The following is a 27,338-nucleotide window of genomic DNA, read 5'->3' as shown; positions in this document are numbered from 1 at the left end:
CTACTCCCAACACAGAATCAAAGAGCAGAACTCCATTCTCACCATGGAGGTGCAGCGACAACAAAGAGCCATGCAATGGGCCTTCACTTCCTGGAGAGGGCGTGTCTTACACAAGCAGGGTGTGGCCAGGACAGTGGCACATCACTGGAGGTTTAGGGCACAAGACAGCAGGGCGACCAGCCACTACTTAGTCAGACTGGAATTACGCTTTTTCTGCATGTGGAGACTGGCACTGCTGTGGCGGAGGGAGAGGCGCCAGCGGGCACGGGAGCTGGGCAGGAAGTGGGCCCTGCTTGCCAGACAGAGAGCGGCACGCCAGGAGAGAGCGCTGGTGTTCCGTGAGGACAGAGAGAGGGGAGAACTGGCACAGCGATTCTGGTACTGGGTCGCTCTTCATCGGTCGTGGAAGAGGAGTCTGGATTTCCACCAGCAGATGCTCTGTCGGAGGTTTGTGTCGTAGGTATTGTAATCCCTTTAAGCACCAGTGCCTCAGGTTCCTAAAGCGAGTTCTGCTCGTGTGGTGTCCCACGTAGGGCCATCCTAAGCTGGCATGCTCATGCTGGTCCAGCGATTGCACGCAGGCACTGTGGTGCCAACCTCCAGCAGAGTAGAGACCAGAGGCTGGTGCTGCAGTGTTTGACCCACTGGAGAAGTGAACTGGGGCAAGCGCAGCACAGACAGGAGGTGCTGGGAGAGAGACTCAGCCAGAGGAACAGAAGGTTGACCGAGGACACCATGAACTACTGGAGAACAGCCACTAGAGGGAGCACCGCACTCAGGCAGCTCAATAACGGAAGACTACAACAAGTATGTAGGAGGGTGCGTGCCCACGCACGCACAGAGCCACAAACACAAGCATCCCAAACTTGGACAGTTGTGTTCTTTTCTTCACAGTGTATCGACCACTGGAGGACAAGGACACACATATCCAGAGCTGCCAGAATCATGTGTGTGCAGAGAGCACGGAGAGACACCCAGCAAGTGTTGCTTGCCTGGAGGCAGTGGGCCAGAGGTACGATATCAACACTGCTACTCTGTTACCCTGCAAACACAGTAGTGTATCTATGAGTGTTGCAGTGTTGACATATTTGATGCTATAATGTGAACCGGCACACCTTCCGTTATAGAGAAAGTTTCGTATTTTACTGCCACACCCCTCCGAGTGAAGGTTGGGGGAGATACTAAACCCCGGAATGTGTGTATGTGTGCTTGTGTGTTTGTTCAGTGTCTACAGGCCAGAGACAGATGGGAGAGGCAGTGGGGCTGTGGGTGGAGGGCCACAGAGTGAGCAGAGCCTTCCAGATATGGGTCAGAGTTCACCAGAGCCATAAAGACGCCTCACGGCTGAGCTCAGCTCACCTCGTTCGCAGGTACGGGAAGTGTTGCTCATGAAAAATCAACACCTGTGAGTCCTTAGACTTCTCTATGCAGACTGTCACGGACAATCTCTGAACGGACTATGTCAAACCACTTCGGTTTTCTTTTCTTTTGTTTTATCGCTGACTCCTTGTTAAGTTATAGTGATCTTCCCATGTACTGTAGGTTCTTTCAAGGCTGGCGTGAGGTCGTGAAGGAGAGCATGTTCACATGGAGGAGCACAGAGAACAAAGTGTGTACAGCACTGATCCGGTCAGCGTTCAGTCTCTGGAGGAGGCGTGCTGCATCCCATAAGGCCTCACAGGACGTGGCTCAGAGAGTGACAGCCAGGAGGAGGAGGACCCTGCTGAGGTCATCACTCCACACCTGGCATCAGGAGGTAGGATATGTTTCACATAGAATAGTTCACAAAAAATATAATTTGGTGAAGTGGGTGCCATTGCAGGATCTGGTGGTTAGGTCAGTATGAATTCCTGGCAAGGCATAAAAGAGTTCATCGTAGGTGAAAAGGTCAAGAGGAACGTTGGTGAATGCGCGGTGATCTGCAGATGTGGAAACGTAGCACCCCTCGTTCCTTCGCTGTCTCTCCTTCTCAGGTCCAGTCCCGCAGGAGACGTTCTCTCCTCCTATCAGAGAAGTACTATGCATGCTGGGTGGAGAGGGCGACGGCCACACGCAACAAGAGAAGGAGTCTCCTGGAGTGGAGACTGAGGTGAGTTTAAAAGGTTATGTCTAAGTGACCCAGCATTAGGTGGGTGACTGTAGAAAGGGTTTTTCCTGATAAGTGCATGCTAGCACTGTGCTGCTCCATGCTAGGTTTCTCTGCCACAGGGAGTATATAAGGAGGTGGAGGCTGGAAGCTGTTCTGAGGAGGGTGCAGAGGAGACACACCCAGGATCTGTGGGACAACTGGAGAGACCAGACTGCTGCTACACTTCTGCTTAGGGCCCTGGCAAGCACATACACTACACACACACACACACGTTTATACAGTACGTGCTCAATCAAAACAAACAGCTGCTTTGTATTTTGTTGACACACCTGATTTGTGTGTCTGTGTGTCGGCAGTATACAGACAGATTGCAGCAGGGGGCCTGGCTTACCTGGAGGAAGCGACGCATCAGAACCCGGGTGTCTAAAGACCTCGCCACACGCTTCAACAGATCACTGGTCGCTCAGGTGAGAACGAGAGACTCGCTAGCTAGCCCAACAGCCACATGCATGGTTAATCATGAGGATTTGATGATGTAGGGATTTGTTTTAGTTTGTGTACTGCACTAGCTCAAATAAGATTGTGCCGTATTTCACAAGGCCAAGTGTACCCCTCTTAACACAACTTACGTGGCAGTGCTGCCCACTCCGACATCAGTTCTGTCTGTGTGTGTTTGTTGTAGGTTTTCCACGCATGGAGAAGACGTGCCCTTTGTCCAGTGACCAATGACACGTCGGCCAGGCATGGTCTCGGAGGCTACAGCTGACTGAGCTATGCAACTGTCCGCATGGCCCTTACCCGGTCACCCCACCCTGAGGGTAAACAGGGAGAGGGTCACACTGATAGCTCCCTGACTGGGACTTCCCTTCACCGGTGATTGATGTGAGTCAGCTGCAGGCCAGCTGGGGATCTGAGAGCTCTGGGCACACGGTTCTGCAGACAAGGGGCTTTAGCAAGCACCACGACTGTTCATTCAAGTTCTGTGTGAAGGTTTTGTTTATTTTATTGAAAGAATTGAGCTTGTAAATGCAATTGTGTTGTAACTCAATGTAATGCAATGTTATAATAATAAAAAACTTTCAATAAAAGTAAAATAAAATGGTCTTAGTTATTATTGTTTTAATGTGTATTTGATAATAGCCTACAGTGGACATACTGTAGACAAGCATATTGAGTTTACTGTTACAAAACATGGTTCACCGCTATCAGGCTATCTACTACTGTGTAACGATGCCTGAGTGTCTGCTGGTCTCAGGTTTCACCTTGCCTCCTGCCTTCTAACCTTTAACACCGATTAGAAACCTCCGGAAAGAAATGAATAACACACAACCTAGCAACAGCCTTTTGGCTCAAGAGCAGCCACGTTGTTTGTATTTCTTTTTTTAACCCCATTTATATTTGGACAGTCCTGTTGGTGGATAGTTTTAGTGACCTACTGCCCACTATCAGGCAGCCTTCTTATCTCTGCATTAGGAGGTCATAGTGACAGAGGTGAGTTGTACTTGGACTAAAGCCAACTCATTTCACAGGCCATACTGTATGTCAACGGGTTCACAATAATGTCCAACGTGGCCAGTAAGGTAGTCTGATGCAACCATAAGCTCCCCTAAACTTCCAGTGGGTGCCACAGTCCGGTGGACAGTGCCAAGTTATGGAAGTGGATGAAAACACATATTCACATTGCAAAAATATGTTTTATTGGCTTTTCTTACTTCATCACCAAAATGAGTAAATAAATAAAAACTAGAACTGAAATGACTACTTGCAGTGAGGTCACTGCTAATTGCTTGTTACTTTTAAGGCTTCTTGTGAAAGCATTCATTAGCAGCAGTAGGTTGATACTGTAACAATGTTCTGTGGTAGATTACAATGGTAATCAAGGACACAATATGGTGTGCGGGTTCTTGTAACCCCTATGCTTCCATTCCAGTGTTGCTCAATTTAAACTTTGATTCAAAAACAGTTAAGTCTTTTACAACACCTACAATAAAAACATATTTAAAAATACAAAATCTTTCTTTTATCATCCAGATAGCCTTCCTTCACTGTAGTGCTTATTTTGATGCATTATCCAGGCAGCGCAGTTCATAAGTGTTTAAAATGAGTTAGACATCAACAGCAGAGTTTACTTCCACAGGTTCCGGAGGAGCGTCGAGAAGCTCGAACATGTCGTCGATGACCTGCCACAAGCAGTTCTCCAATGGGAAGTCATTGTCAACCAGGTTGACCAGGAAGTAGTTGTCATGGATGTATTTGATGATCATGCGAGAAGGTGACTCGTCTTCATATAGTTTGGCCCACTGCTCGATCCACAGGGCAAAGGCCTCGTCCTGATGGAGAAATGTTTAACATGAGAGGGATTTCAGAGATTTCAACAGGTTTATCTTTATAGCCCTTCTGTAATATTTATCAGTACCAGAAAGAAAGAAAAAATCCCAAAGGCAGTCCTTACATGGGACTTTCCCAAATGTCACCTTACCTTCCAGTACATGAAGCTGACAGGATCCACCACAGTAGGCTGCACTATCTCCCTGCCTGGGAATATGGCCCACGTCACAGCATTAGGCTGCATGTCATGGGCATTTGTTGTGTTCTTCCCCTGGATATGAAATACAGGTACCATGACTCAAAATGTGTAACAAATACAACAGTAATACAATTGTTTAATAAATGTGCATTTGTGCCAGCTCAATATACAAAACTTACATGAACATTGACAATATGGTAGTTTACACGAGGCTCATATTTCTTTAATACTTTGAGAAGGGCTGTTACGTTCTCACTCGAGGTGAAAAATTCCAGATATGCCTGTTGGAGTAACAAACAATGATTCATGTTGTGAAAACTACCATTTCCATCCCAAAAAAATCTTTGTAACTATGAACTTCTGCACACATACAGAACATATTAATAATGCATCTCTCAAGTCTGACGACAAACCTTCTGGAAGACGTAGCCTCCCGGGGGTCCCCAGCCCACAATGGGGTCTGAAGAAGGCTTGCCATTGATATTGGGTTGGGAGTTGATAGTTAGGACCCCTCGCCGATTCACCTTCTCCAGCTCATCCTTCAGCAGGTTGGTCTCTGTGGCGAGAGGTTCATCGTTCCACGGCAAACACATCACCTAAAGAGCACAAGTGAATGAGCCACTGAGTTAGCGAGAAGACGCTTATAGGCTTTGTAAGCGATGAAACGGGACTTTCATATGTGTGGCCCTGAGATGTGAGATGAAGGTGTGTCACCTTATGTCCGTTTTGGTTGGGCTGGGCCATGATGTAGTTGGTGAAGACCTCATAAACACTGGCTTCGCTTGTCAGCTCTTTGCCCCACATCTGTAGCAGTGCATCCTTTGAGGACTTACTCTTTAGATAGAACAGGTAGTAGTCGTTCAGCTCCCCAAAGGCTGGAGAGGACGAATTACCCCTTCAGTAACAAAAGAAAAACAATGTAACATTTACTAAACAGTTTGTGAGGTCAAAACACATTTGTTGACTTGGAATGGCTGATTGTAGCTTTACCATCTGCCGTTTGGGAAGTCATCCCAGTCCTGGGTTCTGTAGATGTAGCTCTTTGGTCTGGAGGCCCAGAAGATTGGCCTGACATCCTCCACCTTGCGCTTGGGGTGAGCACTCACTGCCCAGGGGAGGGGCCGTCTAGAAATAAAACACTCTCAGGTCAGTATCAGACATTTGTTTGGAAATGTAACATTACCTAATCTAATCATGAGTGGTATCCTAAATATAGCAGTCATCAGCATAGGTATCTCTCTTGCCAAAAAACCTTCTGTTCCCATCCTTCAACAAAAGCTGTAGCAGGGCACAGACCTGGGGTCCTCGTTCCACATGCCCAACTGTCGAAGCACCTCCATGGTGGCCACCTCTCGGTTGAGGGTGTAGAAGTGGAGGCCTGGCACCTCTCCACTCTTCAGCAGTACACGGCACATGCCCACCGCCTGCTCTATGCCATAGTTGCGGATGGCAGCGTCATTGTCCTTGATGGGCTCGATGACCCGTGTGATCTCCTCTGGGACCTCCAGCTTGGACAGCTTCACCAGCTGCTTCAGAGACTGGTAGCCCTGGAGGAACAATGGTTGTATAGATCTCAAATCAAATATAAAACCTCATGTGAGTGTTTAATCATTGTGTGTACAGCGCTGAATGCCCATAAACTTTATTGACAGAAAGATTATTGGCATGTTATTTGTAATAACATTTCAGAGGTTTTCTAGGAATACTTGATTTACACTTTGAGGGACTAATGTGTAAGGCAATTTCATGTCCATGCTAGTTAGGAAATTACTAAAGTGTGTGCTACAAAGGCAAGGCGTTAAAGTACAACCTGACTTAATTATTAACCTTTGATCATCTACATGCAACTACCCTGACAAACCAGTTTTCTATGTACCTGGATTGGGAAAATTCCAGGTAGGATGGGACACGTGATGCCAATGGCCCTGCAATCTCTGACAAACTTGAGGAAGGTGTCTGCCCTGAAGAACAGCTGGGTTATGATGAAGTCTGCTCCAGCATCCACCTTCTTCTTCAGATGTCTCAGGTCATCAGTGTAGCTCTCTGCTTCAGGGTGACCAGTTGGGTAGCCTGAGCAAAAATGAAACAAGATGGATATTCAGAACAAACAGGACCTATGAGAAGGTAGGCTTTGAGATCACACATCCCTTAGCAGTCAGCGAGCCCAAAATGGAGAATATTAGTTAAGAAAAACCATCTGATAGTGACGTCAAAGTTTTTGTTAGTATGACAAAGGGTGTGTCTAAAAGATTTAGCACAGTCTCGTTTAGGAGTATAAATGAATCTACGTATTAACTTAAGTATATATATTTTTTTAAAACATACCTGCAACACAGATGTCAAAGTAGTCGTCAAACTCGCTGCGGATGTGTTTGACAAGGTCAGTGGCATAGTTAAATCCTCCTTCCTCCTCCTCCCAGTCATCTCCAACCGGGTCTTGAAAAAACAAAATAAAGAAGATTGCTCGTTGAGGATGTTAGAAGTGGGTTCTAAGTTCATGTTTATGGATGATTTTAGGGTTTTCTTGATAAGCGCTATATAACCGCTCGGTAACAAATAGAATATCTTCAAAGGGAACAGAGACTGACCTCCTCTCAAAGCCATTATGTTTTTCAAGCCAAGGCGCTTGGCTTTACTAAGGTAGCCAGTTATGGCCTCTCTGGTTTGATTGCAGCAGGTCAGATGGAGGATGCTCTCCAGACCACAGTAGTTGACCGCTGTGCTAGCGATCATCATAGAGGAGGTCTCTTTGTCTGACCCTGGGTCTCCTGCTGGGTGCCAGGTGACGTCTATGAAGAGGGGCCCTCCAGAGCCCATTCGGTCAAATCTGAGAGAAAGAGATGACATCACGCAATCCAGATATGCCTTTGTTAGAAATTCTCAGAAACATATCATTTGAAGTTAGTTAATTGCCTACAGTCAGGATATCAATATTTGTTTACATTATGGAGCAATGAATTTGTGCAGGACTTTATTTACAAACCTAGATATGAGATTGACAGCTCCACTCGCGGTGCGAGGGGGGAAAAACTCCAGCGAGAACCAATTGTCTCCTGACTCAATCCGCCGACGCATCTTGTCCCGCAGCCTGTCCGTACGGTCGGTGTCCAACACGGGCGTAGAGCTGCGAGAGCTCTCTTTTGAACTGTCTCCCCCGCTGTTGCTCGCTCCGCTGGAGTCGCTCTTGCATGATTGCCACTCGCCGTCAACTCTCTGGACTTCGTTTACCATGATCCCGGGAAGTATCTATATATTATCTAAAGTCACAAAGAAAGGCTACAAGGCTGTCTTTCTCTCTTAAATCAGTCACACATACACTGGAAATATCCGCTCAACACTTATTGACCTTCGTTGCACACAATTGCATTGTGCACCACAAAAATTGATGGGCGTTCCACCAAACGCTGATACCAAAATATCAGTACCAGCACAACCCTTCTGTCGTCAGTTCAGCAGGTTTTAAAACAAACGTAGTATTATTTAACTATAAAGAACGTGCAAGTCCCAATGAAAATAACAATGGGTGGCCAGACTGTATATTTGCTAGCTAAATGTATCAGCTCACCTCTCAATCAAGAATTGTGGTTGTTCCTAAGTAGTCTTCTCCTGCTCCCCGCAATAACGCGTTTACTCTGAGCGACTAACGTTAGAAACGTATAGCCAGTCTTTATCTTCCAAGAAAACATGTGCTTGCTGATAAGTTTTCGTGTTTTTATTTTTTTTATTCTCGTCTCGACGTTTGTGGGGGGTTCCCTTCCTGGAGGGTCCTGTAATTGCGTACACTTTACGCATATAATCTTAACACTCCGTGTAAATGCTTGACTATGTGCTTAGATGTATTGTTAATGCAATGCAAATATGTAAACATGATACCCTATTAAAATTGGTGATGATACCGAGACAGAGCACGCTGGCTATATCAACATTCTCATATGTAATCAGCGAACGTTACCTTAAATGCTTATATTTTACGCAGTTTAGATATTTTAGCATCGTCTCACGTTTCTATCACATGACATGAAGCCGGAAAGTAGATGCAGAAGAGTCAGTAGACAGTGCAGCGAAGATGGCGTGCTGTGGTAACTGTTTTTGTTGTCACTGCTGTTGCCGGGATGGAGAGACCCGCACACCCGAGGAACTGGTACGAACAATGTTCACTTGATTTATACAATTGCACGGGTAGTATACTTATGATATACAACAACCACAGTTTAACAATGCCTAGTTTAGGGATTGGCTTGCTCCAGGCTCAGCATCTGTGGGTAGTGTCTGGGCAGAGAGAACCTTGGCACTCTTCGGAAGTGTAACTTTATTTTCCCCTGCATTAGACAATACTTGGAGAAACTAGAGATGAAGAGGACGAAATTCTGCCAAGGAAAGATTATGAGGTAAGTAATAACAAAGCAAAAATCTAATTAAGAGCGTGCTCTGCCTGAGTGGTGTTGAGTTCCGAGTGGTTGCCTGATGAAAGGTTCAGAATGACATAACATCCTAATGCTCGATTTTTTATGGCATATTTTGGCAGAGCTTGGATTATGACAGATGCATTAACGAGCCCTATGTTGAGGTCCTGGAGGGTATGGACAATAAGGTTGGTCTAAATATATAAACCTAAATCTATTCGTTTTTTAATCAGAATGCCTGCCTGCATTTGCCTCTTAAGTTGTTTCTAATGTCTGATTTTAGAAAGCCAAAAAGTACGAAGCTGTGAAATGGATAATGGTGTTTGCTATAGGCGTATCCATAGGCCTGGTAAGTTCCACTATTGTATTCCACCCACATATTGTGGCAACTCTCATTCCTTGGCTTTTAGCATGAAATACTAGGCCGATGTATAATTTTAATATCTTCCAGGTGGGCCTTCTTGTGGACTTTTTTGTACGACTCTTCACTCAGATCAAATTCAGCTTGGTCGGAAAATGTATCCTTGATTCATCTCCATTTGAATCTTCATTTCCATTTGAATCATCAACTCAAGTTTCAAATGTAAAATTCTTGTTTTCGTGAAATCTAAATTCTTAACTTTGGTGCTGAAGCGGTAGAAGAGTGCAGCGTGAAAGGCTGCCTCGCACTGTCACTTCTCCAGCTCCTGGCTTTCAACATGGCCTTCATCTTCATTGCCAGTGTGCTAGTTCTCATTGAGGTAAACCTGCCATATTGCCATATCTGAACAACCTGTAAAATTTTTATTGTTTTTTTTGCCACTGCTGATCTGGTGGAGCTGATATGAATGTCCTTCTGGTCTGTAGCCTGTAGCTGCAGGGTCAGGTATCCCAGAGATCAAAAGCTACCTGAACGGAGTCAAAATTCCAGGGATCGTCAGACTTCGAACGTTCCTCTGCAAGGTCTTCGGGGTGCTGTTCACCGTAGCAGGAGGTACTGCTGCATCATATTCAAGAACATTTCTGTTTAGTCCTTGCATCCTATTCATGATCTTCCTGTTATAACATGCTGTCTTGTTACTGCAGTCCAGTTCTATGTGGGACAGTGAACACATTTTAAGAATATGAACAAAAAAAGGCATTAAATTCATGTTTCACTCAAGCCTGAGTGTTTCATCAGATACAGGGATGTCACCCGTGGTTAATCTGTTGTTACTGTAAATGACTCTTATTTGATAAATAGATCCAGCATGATGCACCATATCTGACTTCCTGAGCTTGGAATGACTCATACTCATTGATTACTACGAAACAATTTAGATGCTTACTTAAATAATTTAGTACAGATGTTTATTAGTACAGGCCTGAAATCATTAGTCCATAATAGCCTAGTGCTTGGTGGTTAAATGAATGACTGTCTCCTTATGGTCTTGAGTTGGATGCCTCATATATATATAGAACCAAGGAGCGTCTTAAAGATGATCTTGGTGCAACAGGAGCCAAGACAAGTTAAATCTCTACTACCACAGATATATATAGTTCCTTAATGGTGTGATCCTCTGACTCTGTTTTTGAATCACCAGGTCTGTTTGTGGGGAAGGAGGGCCCAATGATCCACAGTGGAGCCATCGTAGGAGCTGGCCTCCCCCAGGTATAGACCTACTCATTCCAGATTGTAGTCAGATGCTCGTTGACATCTGCGAGGCTCATTTCAAATGGGGTATTATCTTTGGAATTTTCCTCACTTTTAACTAAGAGCAAATGGTAGCTTTGATTAGATTATTAAGACATTAAAAGCCCGTGATCACTAGTTTGCTTTTATTAACCTTGCCTTCTTATTATAGTTCCAGAGCATCACTTTTAAGAAGATCCGCTTTGATTTCCCGTACTTCCGCAGTGACAGGTACAGCAATCCTGTAACACCAACCCTTCTAGACACAAACAGATCAAGTATCCTCTAACAGGATTGTCCTGACCAGGTCACATGCTCGGAAATATCCAGTAAGCTCACAGCAGTGTTGCGAAGATGAATGAACAAAGTTGTGATTTGCTTGATGTGTTCCCAGGGACAAGAGGGACTTTGTCTCGGCGGGGGCGGCTGCAGGCGTGGCTGCTGCGTTTGGGGCGCCCATAGGGGGCACTCTCTTCAGTCTGGAGGAGGGCTCCTCCTTCTGGAACCAGGCGCTCACTTGGAAAGTGGTAGGTCAATATGCACATGTGACCACGTTGAATTGCATGAACTTGAAACTGAGGGGAGAAGGGACTGACAAGTGGTCCAGTAATACCTGGTTCACAGAACAGTGGTCAGTTTGATGCCTGAGGTCTTCCTCTCTGTCTCACTCCTCCCAAGCTCTTCTGCTCCATGTCAGCCACATTCACCCTTAACTTCTTCCGCTCGGGAATCAACTACAACAAGTGGGGCTCCTTCCAACTTCCTGGTCTGCTCAATTTTGGAGAGTTCAAGGTATAGGTTTAGTCATTATTGCTAGTACGTACATTTCAGCTTCGCCATATGTGTCTTCATGTCATATTTCACCATTGTGAAATGGTGAAAGTTGGTGTGTGAACCTTGGTGTGTCTCTCCCAGTGTCTAGAGGGGGATAAAAGCTGCCACCTGTGGACGGTGGTGGACCTGGCCTTCTTTGTCTTGATGGGAGTTGTAGGTGGGCTGCTGGGAGCTCTCTTCAACTGTGTTAACAAGAGACTGGCCAAGTATCGCATGAAGCATGTCCACCCCAAGGCCAAGTTTGTCAGGTGATTACTGGGGAGAACCCCCTCTCTCCTCTGACGTTAGGGGATGGAACTGTCTAAAACTGTTTCAAATAGTAAAAATATAAAACTTCATTGAGTAAAGCAAACTTCACCATTGAAACCCTTCTTTTTAAAATAAGCATAAGTAAGTAATAATATATAATTAATTGCCAGAACTTTTTAGGTTAAGTTTTCTTCAGATATCCTAATTTTGTTATTCCAGGGTCTTGGAGAGTCTGCTGGTTACCATGGTGACAACGGTGGTGATATTTACAGTGTCCATGACGTTGGGTGAATGTCGGGATTTGCCAACTCCAACTCCAATTCCCACAACCAACAACACCACAACCCTGGTAGGTGTGTTCATGGTACCCCCACAGCTGTCAGCTTGCCTCTGACAGACAATGTCTGGTCTAAAGACATGGACTGGTCTCATACAGTCCAGTTCATTTCTTGATGAAGTAAATACTGAATGATGACACATTTAGTGCTGCTGTGTTTTTAGGTGGATCAGTATGAAAACATCAACTCTACAATCCGACAGTTCTTCTGTCCTAATAACACCTACAACGACATGGCTACTCTCTTCTTCAACCCCCAGGAAGTGGCCATCCACCAGCTCTTTCACCAGGACGGTGAGACACACACACACACACACACACCCATAAACCCTCCTGTTTCAGCGTGTATCAGTTGATTACTGACAGGTAGCCTACTCTTGGTTAAAGGGGTGGTCTATATATCAGCACTGCTGCTTTCACATCAGCATTGGACTTCCTGTTGTTTGTCTTTAGGAACATTCAGCCCTGTGACACTGTCAGTGTTCTTCCTCCTCTACTTCCTGTTGGCCTGTTGGACCTATGGAGTGTCCGTACCCAGCGGCCTCTTCGTGCCCTCACTGCTCTGTGGCGCTGCTTTTGGACGTCTGGTGGCCAACCTCCTGAAAATGTAGGCGCTTGGATCCCATTTCTGTCTCCAGGCAATTTGTAAAACGAACACACTCTGCCACTTCCTCAGGGAGGAATCTGCTGACCAGATGGTTTTAAGCCTGACCTTCCCTTACCCCCCTTCTCCCTCTCTGTGTCTATCTCGATCTATCTCTCTCTCTTTGTTTGACCCAGTTTTAGCACTCTTTGTCCGGGCTTTGAGTTCCTCTCATCTGAGAGTAATGATTGTTAGCATGCACCCCTCTGGGGCCACCCTAACTGGGGGAGAAAGTTGCCTGTCTGTCTTGGTACTTAACTCTAGTTATTTATATGACTCTTTGCCATTTTTATCTGAAGACTGATGTTTTGAAAGAAAACACCATTTGATATTGGAGACGTATGGGTGGCCCACGATGAGGGAAATAGCTCTGCCTTATACGACCTGTGCTTTATCACATCATGTATCATACTCAGTGTTTAACCTCATGATTGGACTCTTTCTAATTGGCTCATTTGGGTCTTCTGTCTCCACACAACAGAAACCTGGGAATGCACATCTACTCTGGGACCTTTGCTCTGATTGGAGCAGCCGCCTTCCTCGGGGGCGTGGTTCGCATGACCATCAGCCTGACAGTCATTCTCATCGAATCGACAAATGAAATCACATACGGGCTGCCCATCATGATAACACTAATGGTACTGTGTGTATCATTTATTTTTATTTGCAAACATCAATACGCATATCCAACTGTTTGAGGAAATGGAGGCTTAGAAAACATTTTCTGGGACTAGAGTCTCACTGACCCAGCTAAATAAGTGTGCATGTGCAACCTCCCAGGTAGCCAAATGGACAGGGGATTTCTTCAACAAGGGCATTTATGACATCCATATATTATTGAAAGGAGTGCCACTGCTGGAATGGGAGACTGAGGTGGAAATGGATAGGTAAGAAAATAGGAATACTTACACACTGATAATGACATGGATGGAGAACAACACACAAACGGAAGTATTTCTTCCTAACAACAGGTAAAAAATGCATTTTAGAGCTGTCTACCAGTGTTGTAACCATTGTATTTCTCCTCACCTGTTGGCTGTATCCAGACTGACAGCCAGTGACATCATGGAGCCCAACCTGACCTACGTGTACCCCCATACCCGTATCCAGTCTCTGGTCAGCATCCTGCGCACCACCGTCTACCATGCCTTCCCCGTGGTAACCGAGAACCGCCACAATGAGCGGGAGTTCATGAAGGGCAACATCCTGGTCAGCAACAACATCCGCTTCAAGGTAAGAAGCTGCTTCGACCACCAGGGGGAGGTGGAGCTCTGTGCTGAGATACAGGGGAGGTAGGAAGCCCATTTAGACTGGACTGTTACCAATTTTACTGTTGGATCTAATTGGATTTGTACCACTTTATACTGTATATTTCACTTGACAATTGCTAAAATACTTTTTCTGAGAAAAATTGGGAGACTTCCTTCTCTCAGTCAAGTTATTTTTGTGGATGCCTGGTACTTTTTATGGATTTTGAAGTGTTTCAGTAAAATACTAAATTTCACACACACACACACACACATCCAGAAAGCGAGCGTGCTGACGCGTGCCGGGGAGCAGAGACGGCGGTGCCAGTCTATGAAGTCTTACCCGTCCAGCGAGCTGAGGAACGTGTGTGACGAGCAGCTTCCTGTGGCGGAGCCGGCAGAGGAGGGCCAGGACATGCTGCAGCAGATGCTGGAGAGGAGGTACCAAGGCACCTTTTGTGGGAAAATGCCTTTGGAGAATGTACATGTTGAAGAGCGTTTTGTGAGAGTGTGTTGCTGTGTTCCCAGACACGTGCCGTACCCTAACCTGTACCCAGACCAGTCCCCCAGTGAGGACTGGACCATGGAGGAGCGCTTCCGCCCCCTCACCTTCCACGGGCTCATCCTGCGCTCCCAGCTGGTCAACCTGCTTATCCGAGGGGTCTGCTACGCTGAGAACCAGTCGGTCAGTTTGTGTGTAATGGCGCGTGCATGTGTCTTTTTGATGCTTATCACTTTGCCTGTGGTTCACTGCGGTTTCTTTGTGAGTGAACTTCCGCTTGTTTCTGTTTGTACCCCCAGAGTGCCACCCAGCCCAGACTGTCCTACGCAGAGATGACGGAGGACTACCCCCGCTTCCCTGACATCCATGACTTGGACCTGGCCCTTCTCAACCCCCGCATGATAGTGGTATGACCCAGTTATCTACAGCATGTTTTCTATTGTTAAATAGCGGATTATATTCTCAATAGGTGAGTGTATCGAGGATGTGTAAATGTTGTGTCACTCTATCAATTCGACCAATTAATACTGTGATTTGGATGCCTTTGTGTGAATATTCGTGTTTCTATGTAGGATGTCACACCCTATATGAACCCATGCCCCTATACGGTGTCCCCAAACACGCATGTGTCCCAAGTATTCAACCTGTTCAGGACCATGGGCTTACGACACCTGCCAGTGGTCAATGCTGTGGGGGAGGTAAGGGAGCCGGTCTGAACAGCCCCGAACAGCCCAGTCAGGGCCGATCACACATTCTCAACATGCATATATTCACAGCCACACTAAGAGTGTTGCACATTAACACATTACTCTGGAACAGACTTAGCTTCTAAACAGTATTTACATCTTTGCCTAGATTATTTCCACTAATGTGCACTTCATTTCAAGCCTAAACTATAATTTGCCTTTGTGTAGATACACTAAGCAGTGAGATTGCTCTGATAATTGCTGGCATATGTTCATTGAATTGGGGTCTGCTTCAAATAATTTTGTGTATAAGAGAGCATGATGTGCCCTTCATTACAGATTGTGGGAATCATCACCAGACACAATTTAACCCACGAGTTCCTGTTGGCCAAACTCAGGCAGCACTACGTCACCATTTGAGCTTCTGATTGCAAAATCCAAACGCTTTAAAACAGCACGGTCCTGCACAAGTTTCCATGAACCTGGACCTCTGACCGGAACTTTCTTATGTCTGTATATGTTTTGTGACACGCATACACACACATACTCTTTAAGAAACTCACTAAACAGCCCTGCATCCATCTGCCTATGACAGGCAGACACATTCCTGTTGTGTAAACATGGAAGATCAAGTGATGATGTTTTCTCTGCTAAGATGACTTCCCCCTGATCCTCTCCTCTGTACCTTTACTACCATCATGGTTGAACAGTCAGTGTACTAGCTTTACCAACCACGTTTTACCTTCCACATGACTGGAGCACGTTTCATTTTGGACTGTACATTTCAAGTTTATTTTGGATTTACTGTGTATGTGAATGAATTTGCACTAAAGCTATTTGTGTCCTGTGAAGGGCTATGATCAAAGTAGACTTTCAGTGGTAGCAAGGGATCAAAATGTAAGAACAATTTCTTACCAACACAGATTTGAGGAATTACACTAACAAACCATACTATTGCACTGGACCTTACATAAAGCTTAAGAGGGTGGATATTTCACTGATATTCAGGCAGTGGTAGTGAGGAATTAATCTTTAAGGGGGCTGTAATTGACCAAGATTCTTCTACTTGAAATTTTGGTTTGGGCATGTCAGTTTGAATTGTAAATCTCCCTGGATATTCTGTTGACTGAAGCCAGACTAATTGAAGTTGACCTTAGCTGTGGTGTCACTGGATAGATTTCTAGGCGTAATATGGATATATTTTGGTACATCAATAACACAAGGTGTTCTTGCAAGCCAGTTTTAACTCTTCTATTTACGTTTGGTTTGCACTAAGGAGTCATTTATTGCTAAGGGATGCAGTTAGGACCAAACCGATTAAACCTGGAAATCTTTGTTTGAACGTTTCTTTGAGTCATGATGACAAAATGTGATGGCACATATTTATATATTTTGCATTCCTTATTTCTGGAGTCATTCTTTTGCTCAGTGTTTTATTTAAGAATTTATTTTTATGAAATTGTATTTTTATTATTTGCTCAATGGATCAAATGACATGTAATAACATTGCGTGAAACAACATGGACTAATGTTGTCCAACTATTATTTGTAGACTAGCCATGTGGTTGTGTTAGTTTAAAGATATGTTTTTATATCGTGTTACTTTATAATACTCTATAAATGTCAGTGTATCTGTACAGGGAACATGAACCAGATGATATTATATGAAAACTTGAACAAATTATAAATGTTCTACCGCTACGCCAGTTGTCAGATTCAGAGGGACTGTTTTGCCAATATAACCTTGTGACATATTAAGTATGTCTGCTATGAATATTAAGGCATTCATTTGTACTTGTTGAGGAATTTGTTAAGCTTTGACAAATATAGGACACAAGCTCATGGCAGATACATCGGGCCCTCCAGAGATCAGAAACAGAAACTCCACTGTAGTGTGCCTTGACATTTCTCTCCAATAAACACCATTTTGATTTGTAAATCATATGAAAGATCCACTAATCTGAGTTTTTAGCTCACACTGTTCAGTAGAGGTTGTACATGAGGGGTTGTGGTTGGCTGCACTGATGCCCAGGTCCCAGTTTTCCACATTACACTGGCCCTCAGAAAACAACACACACCGGTAAAGGTCAATTTACTAATCAGGCTAATCTTTAGTGGAAAATGTTTGTTTTTCCCACTGTTCTACCAAACCTGCATTTGATAAGAATCTCGCTCAACAAACCTGGGAATTTAAACAGTTCAACTAAGTTGTATTTCTAGACACCTTTCTAGACTGTATTGGTGCAATTCACCTGTACAGATTAAATAAAATAACCTCATGCATTTTCTCTGACAAGTTCCCATATGCTACAGCAACACTCATTAGTTGTCCGTATCGGTGATGATGGTCCAGTGACGCATCAAACTGAAGTTTAATTGATGAAGAGAAACCTGACTAGACACGAGTGTGTGACGGTGTTTCATCTTAATGTAATACAGTGGCATCCCATTCATGCAAGCTGTCAGAATACATTTACAGTACACAAGACACATTATATTGAGTGTAATCCTTTTCCTTTGTTGTGAATCAAGCACATCCTTTTTCTCAGGTTGAGGGGCTATTTAAGTACCCTTGTTGATGGTTTTTATTTGTTTAGAAATGACTGCTTGTCTGCATTGAGAAAAATAAATTAGTTTGACAATCGTTGCTTTGGTTTTAAGGGGAGGGCTCAGTTGAGGTGAAATGCTTTTAAGGATCTGACGGTTTGATTAGGTTGTAGAAAATTGGATCTTGCACCAGCAGATTATCTCGTTTTAAAAAGAGCTTTATGTTTAGGTGCATCATTCTGTGAATTCTGCTTTGTTGCTTTTTACTCAACTGGAGGAACTGTCAGACATACAGCTGAGACGGGATGAACACTTTATTATATACGTTGACAAATGTTGTTTTTCTCTTCTCTAATCCGTTGTAAGAATACATAATGACAGGCTTATTTTGCAGCTCTGTTCAACTCTGAAGATGATTCCATCTCCAAACTCAAATTGACTAATACATCCATTTGGTAGCTGTGTGGCTATCACAAACCATCAACTACATCACAAATACACATTCTACTTTGTTATTTAGAAGATGAAACCTAGCACTTGTGCTTAAGGTACGTGATACTAGAAGTGAGAATAGATAGATACTTCCGTCTTCCTTATCCAATCTAACAAAGTAAGGTTTGCTCACCAGAATAGTGTATGTGTTAGCGGAAGTAACTTCCATAAAGGGGAGGAGGCCACTATCTACCTAATAGGCAATATGAATCATTTGAGGACTTCATGAAGTGACAGTGTGTTAGTAGTTTATTAGCTCACTGAGACACAACCCGAAGAGGTGTTGCAGATCGTAACAAGGACCCTCTGCACTGCCATAGTCATTTGGTGAGATCTTCCTGTATGGTCGGGAAGATCCAATGGAACACTGCATTAATATAGAATTGTCCCAGCCCTGCCAAGGCCTTCATGCTGACTGCTAATACAAATGTACTATGCTGACATTCACACAGATATTCAAAAAACTAAATGAGTCACTTGAGCCAGCTTGTTGAACTTCTTTTGATTGTAGGATTGCTCTCCAAACCTCAACCCCCAAAAATGCTTGAATTGATTGAAAAGGTTGATTCTGAATCGATCTGAGCAGTGGAACAGTAGTTTTACCCAAAGGTTTTATTTTCCTCAAGATGACGTTGTATCCTGGGAAACTTTCCTGGTCATTCTATCCTAAAGGGGAAAATTGAGAAAGACCAAAAAAAAAAATGTTGGTACAGTATGGTATTTTGTCCATGAGCCTACCTGAGTGAGAACATGACAAAAAGTATCACTTCTTATTTGCTTTTGATTTACTTTACCCTTATTTTACTGGGCAGGTTAATTAACAACTTATTTACAATAAGGACTTGGTAATGGTAACAATTACTATAAACGCTTGGTAAAAGACAAGATGCCTCCCCTAGGGAAGGGGATTAGGATAATAAAAAAAAAAACAGAACTACGATATAAACTATTTCACAACACATTTTTCTGAGCAACCTTACAGTACCTGTTCTAACATTGCAGCCCAGACCACTGGAGGTCCCGATACGGTCCAGCCTTCCCCCAAAGCACCCGGACAGCTTACTCCTCGTGGCCATGAGCAGGTCCTGCAAACGACTCTTCTGGCTTTGCGTTCGACTGTGGCCTTCATCTGGTTCCCTGGGTTCTATTGGAGGGGGGTTTAGCTCTTCTGGAGTCCTGTCCCATCCCAGGTTAGTCTGTCTCTGCTCAGGGTTGGGGTTCATCTCCTCATAGTCTGGTACAGGGTCCTCTGCTTGGACCACAGCCACCATGGTTTCCTCAAAGCGCTCAAGGAGATTCTAGTGATCATACGGGGAAACCAGGTTTAGTGACAAGACTATAAATGCTTCGGATAAATCTCAACGTCTTCTATTTTTTATGTGACCATTTTATTTTCATAATAATAATAATAAAGTATTTATGGCATGTGCAACTCCCATCTCAAATCAACACCGAAATAATGGCACAGTGCATTACACAGCACATCACACCCTCACCTTTTCGTAATATAAATGAACCATTGATCAGGCAGTACATTTGAAAGCATATCTACCTTTAGCTGGGCCAGGTCATTAGCTGAGTAAGTCCTGCCCACCACATGGGATCTCACAAGCACCTGCTGACAAAGTAGAACAAGAATACCCCATAGTAACGCCGTCCTCATCATCCCTGATCCCCTGTATGAATCTGGCTATTGCAGTGCCCAGGAAAGAAGGCTGGTCTGTTTATATAGTCTCTGCACCCATGCACACCCACACACAGGAGACAGTCTGGTGTCAGTGGCTCATCATTTCATGGATTGTCTCAAGTGCATTCCAACACCTCAACCTGATAAGGCTGTTAGTAAAATGTATTTTCAAGTGGTGGCTGGGTGGTGGGTGACGTGTGTATGTGGATGTGAGGATACACATGATTCAGACACGAAAACAGTAGCCTGACCTCAGGAGCAGCACAGGCCTGAGCTCAGACATGGCGTGCTTTGCCAGGAATGCAGCATCAGATACACAAATACCAACCATTGCGCTCAAGCCTTAATACACCATAGTGGGTTAAAATAGGTCTGTTGTTCTATCTATAGACAGCAAACCCTTTTTGGAATCTTTCCAGGTTACGTTGGGAGGAAACCTAAGATATGGAAAAGTTGTGACACTGTTTGGCTGTCCTAAGCTATCTGTGAGACTGTGTGCATCCCATAGTAGATGTACTTTTTCATCAGTCTTGTGGATTTGTTGTCATTTTCAGAGCAGGACACTCTTAATTGACTGCAAAGATGGGCCAAAGGAATCTGTGTTTGTTGTGTAATCATATGCTCTTGTGGAATGTCTTTGAAAAGGTAATCTTTCATCACCAAAATGTGACACTTCCTTATCCTGACAAAGAAACTCAGCGCTAGCTCACTGGGGTTATCAGTTGTGACCCGCCACTTTTGAAGTAGCCCATGTGCATCCTGAACCAGCGGAAGACACCTACACAGGATGATAAAAAGGCAAGCTTTGGCCATGGGGCATTCCATCGAATGATCCACGTGAACATTACTTTCACTAATCATAATTGGGACAAAGACTCTTAATTGGTCGGTTTATAATACGTTGCCTAATGGCATTCACTCTCCAAGGCTTATAATTGCGCTATATGAGTTTATTAATCACTATCACTGATGCTTCGTTCTGGTTGTCCTTTTAGTGTTTCATTTTATTGCGTACATCCAGTGTCTTGGCTGTTCAGTCTATTCTGAAACGTCAATTACGTGAAATCATGGCTCATAGGCGACTTTTCATTGTAACCCATCCAATACACAACTCAAAATAAATATGCGCAAATGTAAACATTTATTGAATATTTTAGTGGTACAGAAAATAATATGGCAACTTAATCTCACATCAGTTCAAATAAATATAAGCGATTAACACATTTAAATAAATATACATTTAATAAATAGCCTATGAATACATTCAGCTTTGGTATGTAATAACGTTGGAGGTCCTTGTATTGCTGGTAAGACATCATCTCCTCTTTGGATCTGCAAATAGAGAAAACATAATATAAATACTCAGAGTCTATGAATGTCAAAATCTCTTGAAACCAGAAAGCACACCAGAACATCCAGAAACATCACAAATACAAATAAAACGTACTGAATCTTCCCGCTGTATTGCATCCAAGAGAACTCATTGAGCCGATTCGGTCAAGCCGTCGTCCAAAACAGCCCGAGGATCTCTTTGATGCTGAGTCGTTTCGGACAGTCTTTAAGTCCCGTGCCGAGAGCAACGCCCTGATCACGGCCTGGTCCAGTCCTGTCTGCGGTTGCCCTCTCTCTTCCTGCCCCATCAATACGGTGTTTTCTGGATTCACGTTGTCCAATTCTGTTTGGGATTGCTCTCTCCGCTCAGGAATGGATTCAAGTCTGGAAAGAAGCTCCTGTAAAGCAAAATCAAAGACTGAGTTCAGCGTGAATGCGTCTTCTAGACTAATCATTATTAATATTTAAATAATTACTATCCCAAAACATTCCAATAACTTACCTTTAAGACGTCGATGTCATCATTGGTCATCAGTCCGTCGTAGACGGGATATGCGCAAAATAGCTGCAGGTTTGAGAAGAAGAGGAGGCCGAGAAGGGGAATGCTAGAGAGCTGCATCTTTTTTGTTTTGTTCGGCGTTATAAAGGTGAACCTTCCTCTCTTGGGTTTTCTTCTCTTGTGGTTGTCTCAATACCCACTCTACACTAACCATGGTCTTTTATACTAAAGTCTGACACGCACAGTTATGCCAAGAATTTGAGTTGAATTCTAACACCTGATTATGATAAGGGTAGCTGTCGGAAATGACTCCTTTTATAGCGTTGTCTCTTAGATATGGGCCATAGTCTACCTATGACATAGTCATTAACATAGGCTACGTGGTTCAAGAAGCATTCTTTCAGTAATGAACCATCTATTCTGTGAAGTTGTTGACATTCCGCAGCTTCCGGGCAATCATCTTTTGCGTATCTTAAACGTATTTATTTGCCAAGAGGGTTGGTAATATGACAGGCCTGCCCATTTGTGTTGGTTTCTAGAATTAGTGGTAGTCAATGTGTGATGCAATCACCAATTGCCTTCAAAACGCGATTTACAATGTTCGCCAAATGAACTGACCGAATGCTGCAAAGCATGCGTAAAGGGATTTTTACGCACCATATTTTTAGCAAAAGTGTTGCTGTATTACCACTGTTAACAGAAAATATATCATTTAGTTGCGTAAATCTAGTGGTTGTGTAATCGTATGGAAATCATATGTCCAAACAAAATTATGTTTTGTTTGGACTATATTTCTTATTCCTCAGTTAACAGGGGAAATATTGACTTGCTGAAAAACTTGAATTCAATCGAAATTTGAACAAAGGATTATTAGTTCAAGTTCAAGTCTTTTAATTCTTGGAACAAGACAACGCAAAGCAACCTGGCATAACATAACATATACGTATTCAGTTTAACATAGATTACATCTATGATAAGCTAAAATATACCTCCTAAATATACAAAATGATATACAATATACAGTACAGTATACCAAACCTCTAATATGCATAATAACCTATAGGCCTACTAACCTTATAAACCTATGCCAACCTAGAGACAAGTGGGGTACAATTAGTGCAATAGTGCAATATTGCTGATAGTAGTAGAGTAGCTGAAAGTGACAAAGTGGCTAGTGAGAAGTGTATCAGTGTCCATATCAATGTCCATTCAGAAGCCTGATGGCCCTTGGAAAGAAACTGTTGTCCAGTCTGCGTGTGCGAGACCGAATGCTTCGGTATCGCCTGCCAGAAGGCAACGGGGTAAAAAGACTGAAGGATGGGTGGTAACAGTTTCTTGCAATCCTGCCAGCTTTCCTGAGGCATCATGTGTGGTAGGTGTCTTGTAGGGCTGGGAGCTTCCGGCCAATGATGAACTCAGCAGACCTGACCACACTACGTAGGGCCTTTCGACCCCTGTCTGTGCAGCTCCCATACCACACTGTGATGCAACCAGTCAGTATGCTCTCTATAGTGCAACTGTAAAAGTTAGTGAGGATGAGTTAGTGAGGATTATGGTTGTGAATGTGATCTATAGGATGATGTCAACAAATAGTATAAAAATAACATCCACTTCTTTAATATACATGTGCTTGAAGTCCTACAACTGTACCCCTACATATGTTACCTTGTAACCGTCAAGACTGGAATATATAAAATAAGTATAATTGCCTAACATTTATGACTGCATGGTATAGCAGGGTTTTGTCATGGGTGTGAAACGATTGCCCTGATGCCAGTGGCTCTGTTGGGTTGAATGTATGCAAACATGGTTAGGCAAAGTTGGACATTAAGTGACTGAATAACACCAAATATTTTAATATTCAAACGCTTTATTGATTTGAAAATTGCATTTTTCTTTTGAAAAAGACTTTCTTACTTTGGTCCAAAGGAGTCACGAGAGCATTAGAAGAGTTCCGATGAAGCAATAAGGTGTTTGAGAATGGATCATTCAGTTCTCAGAAATCCCTATGTGGCTGAAATTGTAGCCTACCTATCCATCTGTTTTAATTCGTCAGATCTGTTCTCCATCCAGATAGTTGTGCGTAAAGAAACTTTTACGCATCTGCGCCTTTTCATTGAACAAACGTGTATTGCACAAGGTAGCATTACGCAACTTGTGGGTTGGATGTTTAGTGCTTTATTCTACCATTAGCTATCAGTTTTTATTGCATCCAAATCCACTCACAGACCCAATTCTCCCAGTCCGGTAACAGAAACAGCTGTTGAATTCTGACAGTCCGCTAAACCAATAAGACCACTCTGGCGTAATAGCCTACCATTTGGCTTTCAGGGGAAATTGTTAGTATTGGGTGTACGGTAATTGTCTCAATTTGACCCCGAAACCCCTATTTGAACTGTCTGTCCATCTCGGATGAGTCAACGTCTTGATTCTGATGGATTAACTTAATTTGACTCTTTAACAGTCAAAGTGTCGTCCAGTTACTGGATCAGCTCCTGCAGGTGAATGAATACTCCATATAAGTGTAGTCCTTCCTTACTCTTCAAATGTGATTTTCTTGCCTAAATAATGTTATGTAGGAATTTGTATGAATACAATCAATAGCCTCTATACATGTCTTCACTTTTGGTTCATGACACTGTAAACTATTGAACATTAAGGCTGGCACATGGTTAATTACACAATACATCCCATAAAAGTATGTAACTTTGCCATGACAATAACAACATACACTTTGTGTCCTCTTCACTTGATGTCCCCTGTACTGTTTTAAGACATGAATCGGTCGTATGTTCGTGTATGGCACTTATCAAAAACAGCTAAAATTGTATGCGCACGAAACGACTTCCTTTTAATTTGATAGTTGTTTGGAAAATTATTTAGACCACAGTATACTCAAACAACCTCTGCCACAACTAATCGTTTGATTGACTATTGGCAATATCTTCTTTCGTGGATGTTATACGGGCTTTTTGTGTAAATCTATGGCATAACAGTTACTGTTCCAGACAAAAAGCTGTGATGAGTGGCTGTCTGCTGTTGCTGATGGAAATATAAAATATCTCCCCAGATCTCTTGTCGGCAGAACAAGCGCCAGACAAAAATGTGCATGTTAATAGAGTTGTAAATGATTGACGCAATCTTTGTCAAATTAGGCTACTGACAACCAGACGTCACAAAATAATAAATGAGAACGCACCACATATTCTATTATGCAAAATATTTATTTCGCCTCAGTACATTCTATAGCATGTCTTCACACCTTACTTTGTTTTACAATAAAATAAATAGATAAATACATAGAATATAGCCAGAACCAAATGATGTGAAAATTAGGATGTACAGTTCTAACAACCATTAAATATGCCAAATGCAAACTACAAACTTAAATAACTTAAATCACTATAGCGAATTTGTAAACTCTCAGTCAATACTCTGAGTTGCAGAGGTACATATTTATGCAGATTTCAAGTAAGGGTAGCCCAGATTCTTGTGCTCCGATCCGCAACCATCCAAACCTGTAAAGAAAGAACATGACACCGTAAGCAACATATGGCGAGATGCACTTGGTTGCCTTGGTTAAGAATGTCATGACAATCAATTGCACTTCACAAGTGTTCTTGGCAAAACATAGCCTGCAGTAGGCTATGTGTAACCTATAGGTACACGTCCAGGTGAAAAATACGAGTTAAATTAAGAGTAAGGTGCCATACCTATTATTCTTTAACATCCAAGCCCGCTGAATGAACCAATTCGTTCAAGCCGGACGCCAAAACAACTTCTCAAGCCGCCCTTCTTGAATCGGCCCCACGAACGCTTGGAGGTTGTCATAAGATCAGTAAGTAGACGCGCGATAGCGTTCTCTTTTCCTTCCAGCGCAGAATTCCTCAAGTCCCACTGACGCTCTTCTGCAGCATCAAAACTCGCCTTCTCTGTATTCAAGCTTTTGCCACCTGCTTCTACCGTCTCCTCTGAATCGTAATATGGCACATTACTTTCTTCTTCCAGAAGCTGTTTCAGGGTCTGACGAGGAAAACATGATTTAAGATACTGAGCAAAGGCTTCAATTCAAATTAATTGTACGTAGGCTATGTGTGCAGCACATCAACTTACCTGAAGGTTGGACACAGGTTTGGCTCCTACTAAGTTAAGGAGTACAAGTGCAGATAAACAACAAAAGGGTATATATGAAACCATTTTCAAGTGCAATTTGTATCCTTCTGTTATATTTGTTAATAGAGCAAACTAACTGATTGTCCTCCTGTAGCCTACTCCTTTGGAAACTGAAGGCAACCAGGTGCGCTTTTATAGCGGTCTTGATTTCGTCACGGAGGCCCAACAAAAATGAAGCGTGACTAATCTTAACAGACAAATCCGTGGGAGTGTAGTTAATTTCCACCTCAATTGACATGTGCTTAAAACGGTGACGCTGAGAGTCCTCAACCCAATTACCCCTGTTGCCATACCCATGTCATGAGTGGATAAATAGGCTACTTTATGCCAAACGTTTTAGGCGCTGCAGGTTGCTATGGTTCAATTAATATGTGCATCTAACCAAATGTTGCATTTGAGATGCTAAGATCACTCAAATGAAATGACAGACCACCTTAAGCCTGTTCGAGGCAGTGTAGTTTGTTCGCTTCAGTGTTTACCTTTCGCTTTCTGCGTCATGCTTAGCAATAATTATTTACCAGTTCTCCTTAAAAGAGTGAGCTAACGCTCTCCATTTGACTGTTTATACTTCAATTATCAATTTTACTAATGGGTTGTAAACACTCACATGATCAATAAATTAATAAATCCAGAACCCCTGTATGAGGTTGATCTCCCTGGTCTAGTGAAGCAGGGATATGTCCATTTAGTTGTCAAGCTCCGACTGTGGCTTTATACAGCATCTGCATTAGCCTCATTGATTGGTTCATGTACATATTTGGGTGTGCTTTGCCTTCGGTAAGGGCACAACCTTTGTTCTCTCACATATATATTATTATTATTATTTTTATTTCTTTTTGCCCCCCTAAAAATCAGTCAATATTTGGCCTACATAGACAAGCTAGGTGTCAAAAGTTTCGTCTTGGTAGCGATTGAGTTGCTTCTATTGGGATTTACATTCCGTTGCATGGTTTAGGCTCAAGTTAAGTTTTTGAGGCGAAAAGTGAAGCTAACGGTGGCTAATTTGCTAGCCACAGTCACTGACGTTACTAACGTCACTACGTCACTAACGTCACGAAAACACGCGTGACTACCTTTGGCAGAACATTCGTTTCGCATCTGTTAACTTGGGGGATTTCTAGGCTAACTACAGCTTTACTGCAAGGCAGCTGCAGAAACGCCACAAGCAAAGATGCCAGGGTGATAACTATTTACTCATTTTACTTTGTGATATGACACACAATTGTGATGTGTAATGTACAATATAAGCTGATATTATTAAGGAAGTACATATACTTTCGGAAACAGTAGTCTACTATTTCACTGAAGTATTAGCATCATGACATTAGCCTCTGTTGCCCGGGCAACACATACTTCAGTGGTCTATGACATAGACATGTCTATGGTCTATGATGCATCTGTTTTCAATCGTTAAAATAAACATTCCTCACAAATACATTT

The 27,338-nt window shown here is 43.1% G+C and overlaps 5 protein-coding genes across 6 annotated transcripts; 2 read left to right on the top strand and 3 right to left on the bottom strand.

Moving 5' to 3' along the window:
• Nucleotides 1-896: 896 nt before the first annotated feature.
• LOC136946453 (protein SFI1 homolog) lies at nucleotides 897-3,137 on the top strand. The gene is made up of 7 exons (XM_067240795.1): nucleotides 897-1,012; nucleotides 1,226-1,370; nucleotides 1,543-1,756; nucleotides 1,974-2,089; nucleotides 2,209-2,329; nucleotides 2,446-2,556; nucleotides 2,772-3,137. The coding sequence occupies exons 1-7, from the start codon at nucleotides 946-948 to the stop codon at nucleotides 2,853-2,855; spliced, it is 858 nt and encodes a 285-aa protein (XP_067096896.1). The 5' UTR covers nucleotides 897-945; the 3' UTR covers nucleotides 2,856-3,137.
• Nucleotides 3,138-3,269: 132 nt separating this feature from the next.
• Nucleotides 3,270-8,281, bottom strand: mthfr (methylenetetrahydrofolate reductase (NAD(P)H)). The gene is made up of 12 exons (XM_067240794.1): nucleotides 8,182-8,281; nucleotides 7,600-7,873; nucleotides 7,205-7,443; nucleotides 6,942-7,052; nucleotides 6,493-6,686; nucleotides 5,913-6,163; nucleotides 5,607-5,741; nucleotides 5,331-5,511; nucleotides 5,030-5,212; nucleotides 4,796-4,897; nucleotides 4,569-4,688; nucleotides 3,270-4,419 (listed from the first exon to the last, which is right to left on the bottom strand). Exons 2-12 carry the CDS (start codon nucleotides 7,845-7,847, stop codon nucleotides 4,195-4,197), a joined length of 1,989 nt encoding a protein of 662 aa, XP_067096895.1. The 5' UTR covers nucleotides 7,848-7,873; nucleotides 8,182-8,281; the 3' UTR covers nucleotides 3,270-4,194.
• A 401-nt stretch (nucleotides 8,282-8,682) lies between these two features.
• clcn6 (chloride channel 6) lies at nucleotides 8,683-17,153 on the top strand. 2 transcript variants are annotated; one of them, XM_067239628.1, is made up of 23 exons: nucleotides 8,683-8,757; nucleotides 8,945-9,004; nucleotides 9,142-9,207; nucleotides 9,303-9,368; nucleotides 9,471-9,537; nucleotides 9,653-9,759; nucleotides 9,866-9,992; nucleotides 10,582-10,649; nucleotides 10,843-10,901; nucleotides 11,065-11,197; nucleotides 11,349-11,462; nucleotides 11,586-11,752; nucleotides 11,973-12,102; nucleotides 12,255-12,384; nucleotides 12,544-12,697; nucleotides 13,215-13,371; nucleotides 13,493-13,620; nucleotides 13,780-13,966; nucleotides 14,261-14,421; nucleotides 14,509-14,665; nucleotides 14,782-14,889; nucleotides 15,055-15,180; nucleotides 15,508-17,153. In XM_067239628.1, exons 1-23 carry the CDS (start codon nucleotides 8,683-8,685, stop codon nucleotides 15,586-15,588), a joined length of 2,628 nt encoding a protein of 875 aa, XP_067095729.1. In that variant the 3' UTR covers nucleotides 15,589-17,153. The 2 variants fall into 2 exon arrangements, with proteins under 2 accessions (XP_067095729.1, XP_067095730.1); XM_067239629.1 differs by having other exon boundaries at nucleotides 13,514-13,620; nucleotides 15,508-17,152.
• Nucleotides 17,154-18,868: 1,715 nt separating this feature from the next.
• On the bottom strand, nucleotides 18,869-19,873 carry nppa (natriuretic peptide A). The gene is made up of 3 exons (XM_067239076.1): nucleotides 19,760-19,873; nucleotides 19,193-19,505; nucleotides 18,869-18,873 (listed from the first exon to the last, which is right to left on the bottom strand). Exons 1-3 carry the CDS (start codon nucleotides 19,871-19,873, stop codon nucleotides 18,869-18,871), a joined length of 432 nt encoding a protein of 143 aa, XP_067095177.1.
• Nucleotides 19,874-21,105: 1,232 nt separating this feature from the next.
• On the bottom strand, nucleotides 21,106-21,859 carry nppb (natriuretic peptide B). The gene is made up of 3 exons (XM_067240572.1): nucleotides 21,729-21,859; nucleotides 21,342-21,624; nucleotides 21,106-21,226 (listed from the first exon to the last, which is right to left on the bottom strand). Exons 1-3 carry the CDS (start codon nucleotides 21,843-21,845, stop codon nucleotides 21,210-21,212), a joined length of 417 nt encoding a protein of 138 aa, XP_067096673.1. The 5' UTR covers nucleotides 21,846-21,859; the 3' UTR covers nucleotides 21,106-21,209.
• Between the last annotated feature and the right edge of the window lie 5,479 nt (nucleotides 21,860-27,338).

This window comes from Osmerus mordax, chromosome 7 (assembly GCF_038355195.1).
Source record: "Osmerus mordax isolate fOsmMor3 chromosome 7, fOsmMor3.pri, whole genome shotgun sequence".
NCBI lineage: Eukaryota > Metazoa > Chordata > Actinopteri > Osmeriformes > Osmeridae > Osmerus > Osmerus mordax.
Note: the sequence above shows the minus strand (reverse complement) of the source record. Positions and strands in the feature narration are given on the sequence as shown.

Coding starts and splice junctions, on each gene's coding strand:
- LOC136946453 (XM_067240795.1), top strand. CDS start 946: ATGTGTGTGCAGAGAGCACGGAGAGACACCCAGCAAGTGTTGCTTGCC. Junction 1,013..1,225: donor CTGGAGGCAGTGGGCCAGAG/GTACGATATCAA, acceptor GTGTTTGTTCAG/TGTCTACAGGCCAGAGACAG. Junction 2,090..2,208: donor CTCCTGGAGTGGAGACTGAG/GTGAGTTTAAAA, acceptor TCTCTGCCACAG/GGAGTATATAAGGAGGTGGA.
- mthfr (XM_067240794.1), bottom strand. CDS start 7,847: ATGGTAAACGAAGTCCAGAGAGTTGACGGCGAGTGGCAATCATGCAAG. Junction 5,742..5,912: donor ATGTGGAACGAGGACCCCAG/GTCTGTGCCCTG, acceptor TTTTATTTCTAG/ACGGCCCCTCCCCTGGGCAG. Junction 4,420..4,568: donor TCAGCTTCATGTACTGGAAG/GTAAGGTGACAT, acceptor TTTCTCCATCAG/GACGAGGCCTTTGCCCTGTG.
- clcn6 (XM_067239628.1), top strand. CDS start 8,683: ATGGCGTGCTGTGGTAACTGTTTTTGTTGTCACTGCTGTTGCCGGGAT. Junction 9,760..9,865: donor GTGTGCTAGTTCTCATTGAG/GTAAACCTGCCA, acceptor TCTGGTCTGTAG/CCTGTAGCTGCAGGGTCAGG. Junction 11,198..11,348: donor AGGCGCTCACTTGGAAAGTG/GTAGGTCAATAT, acceptor ACTCCTCCCAAG/CTCTTCTGCTCCATGTCAGC.
- nppa (XM_067239076.1), bottom strand. CDS start 19,873: ATGATGAGGACGGCGTTACTATGGGGTATTCTTGTTCTACTTTGTCAG. Junction 19,506..19,759: donor ATGACCTGGCCCAGCTAAAG/GTAGATATGCTT, acceptor TATGATCACTAG/AATCTCCTTGAGCGCTTTGA.
- nppb (XM_067240572.1), bottom strand. CDS start 21,845: ATGCAGCTCTCTAGCATTCCCCTTCTCGGCCTCCTCTTCTTCTCAAAC. Junction 21,625..21,728: donor ATGACATCGACGTCTTAAAG/GTAAGTTATTGG, acceptor TTTGCTTTACAG/GAGCTTCTTTCCAGACTTGA.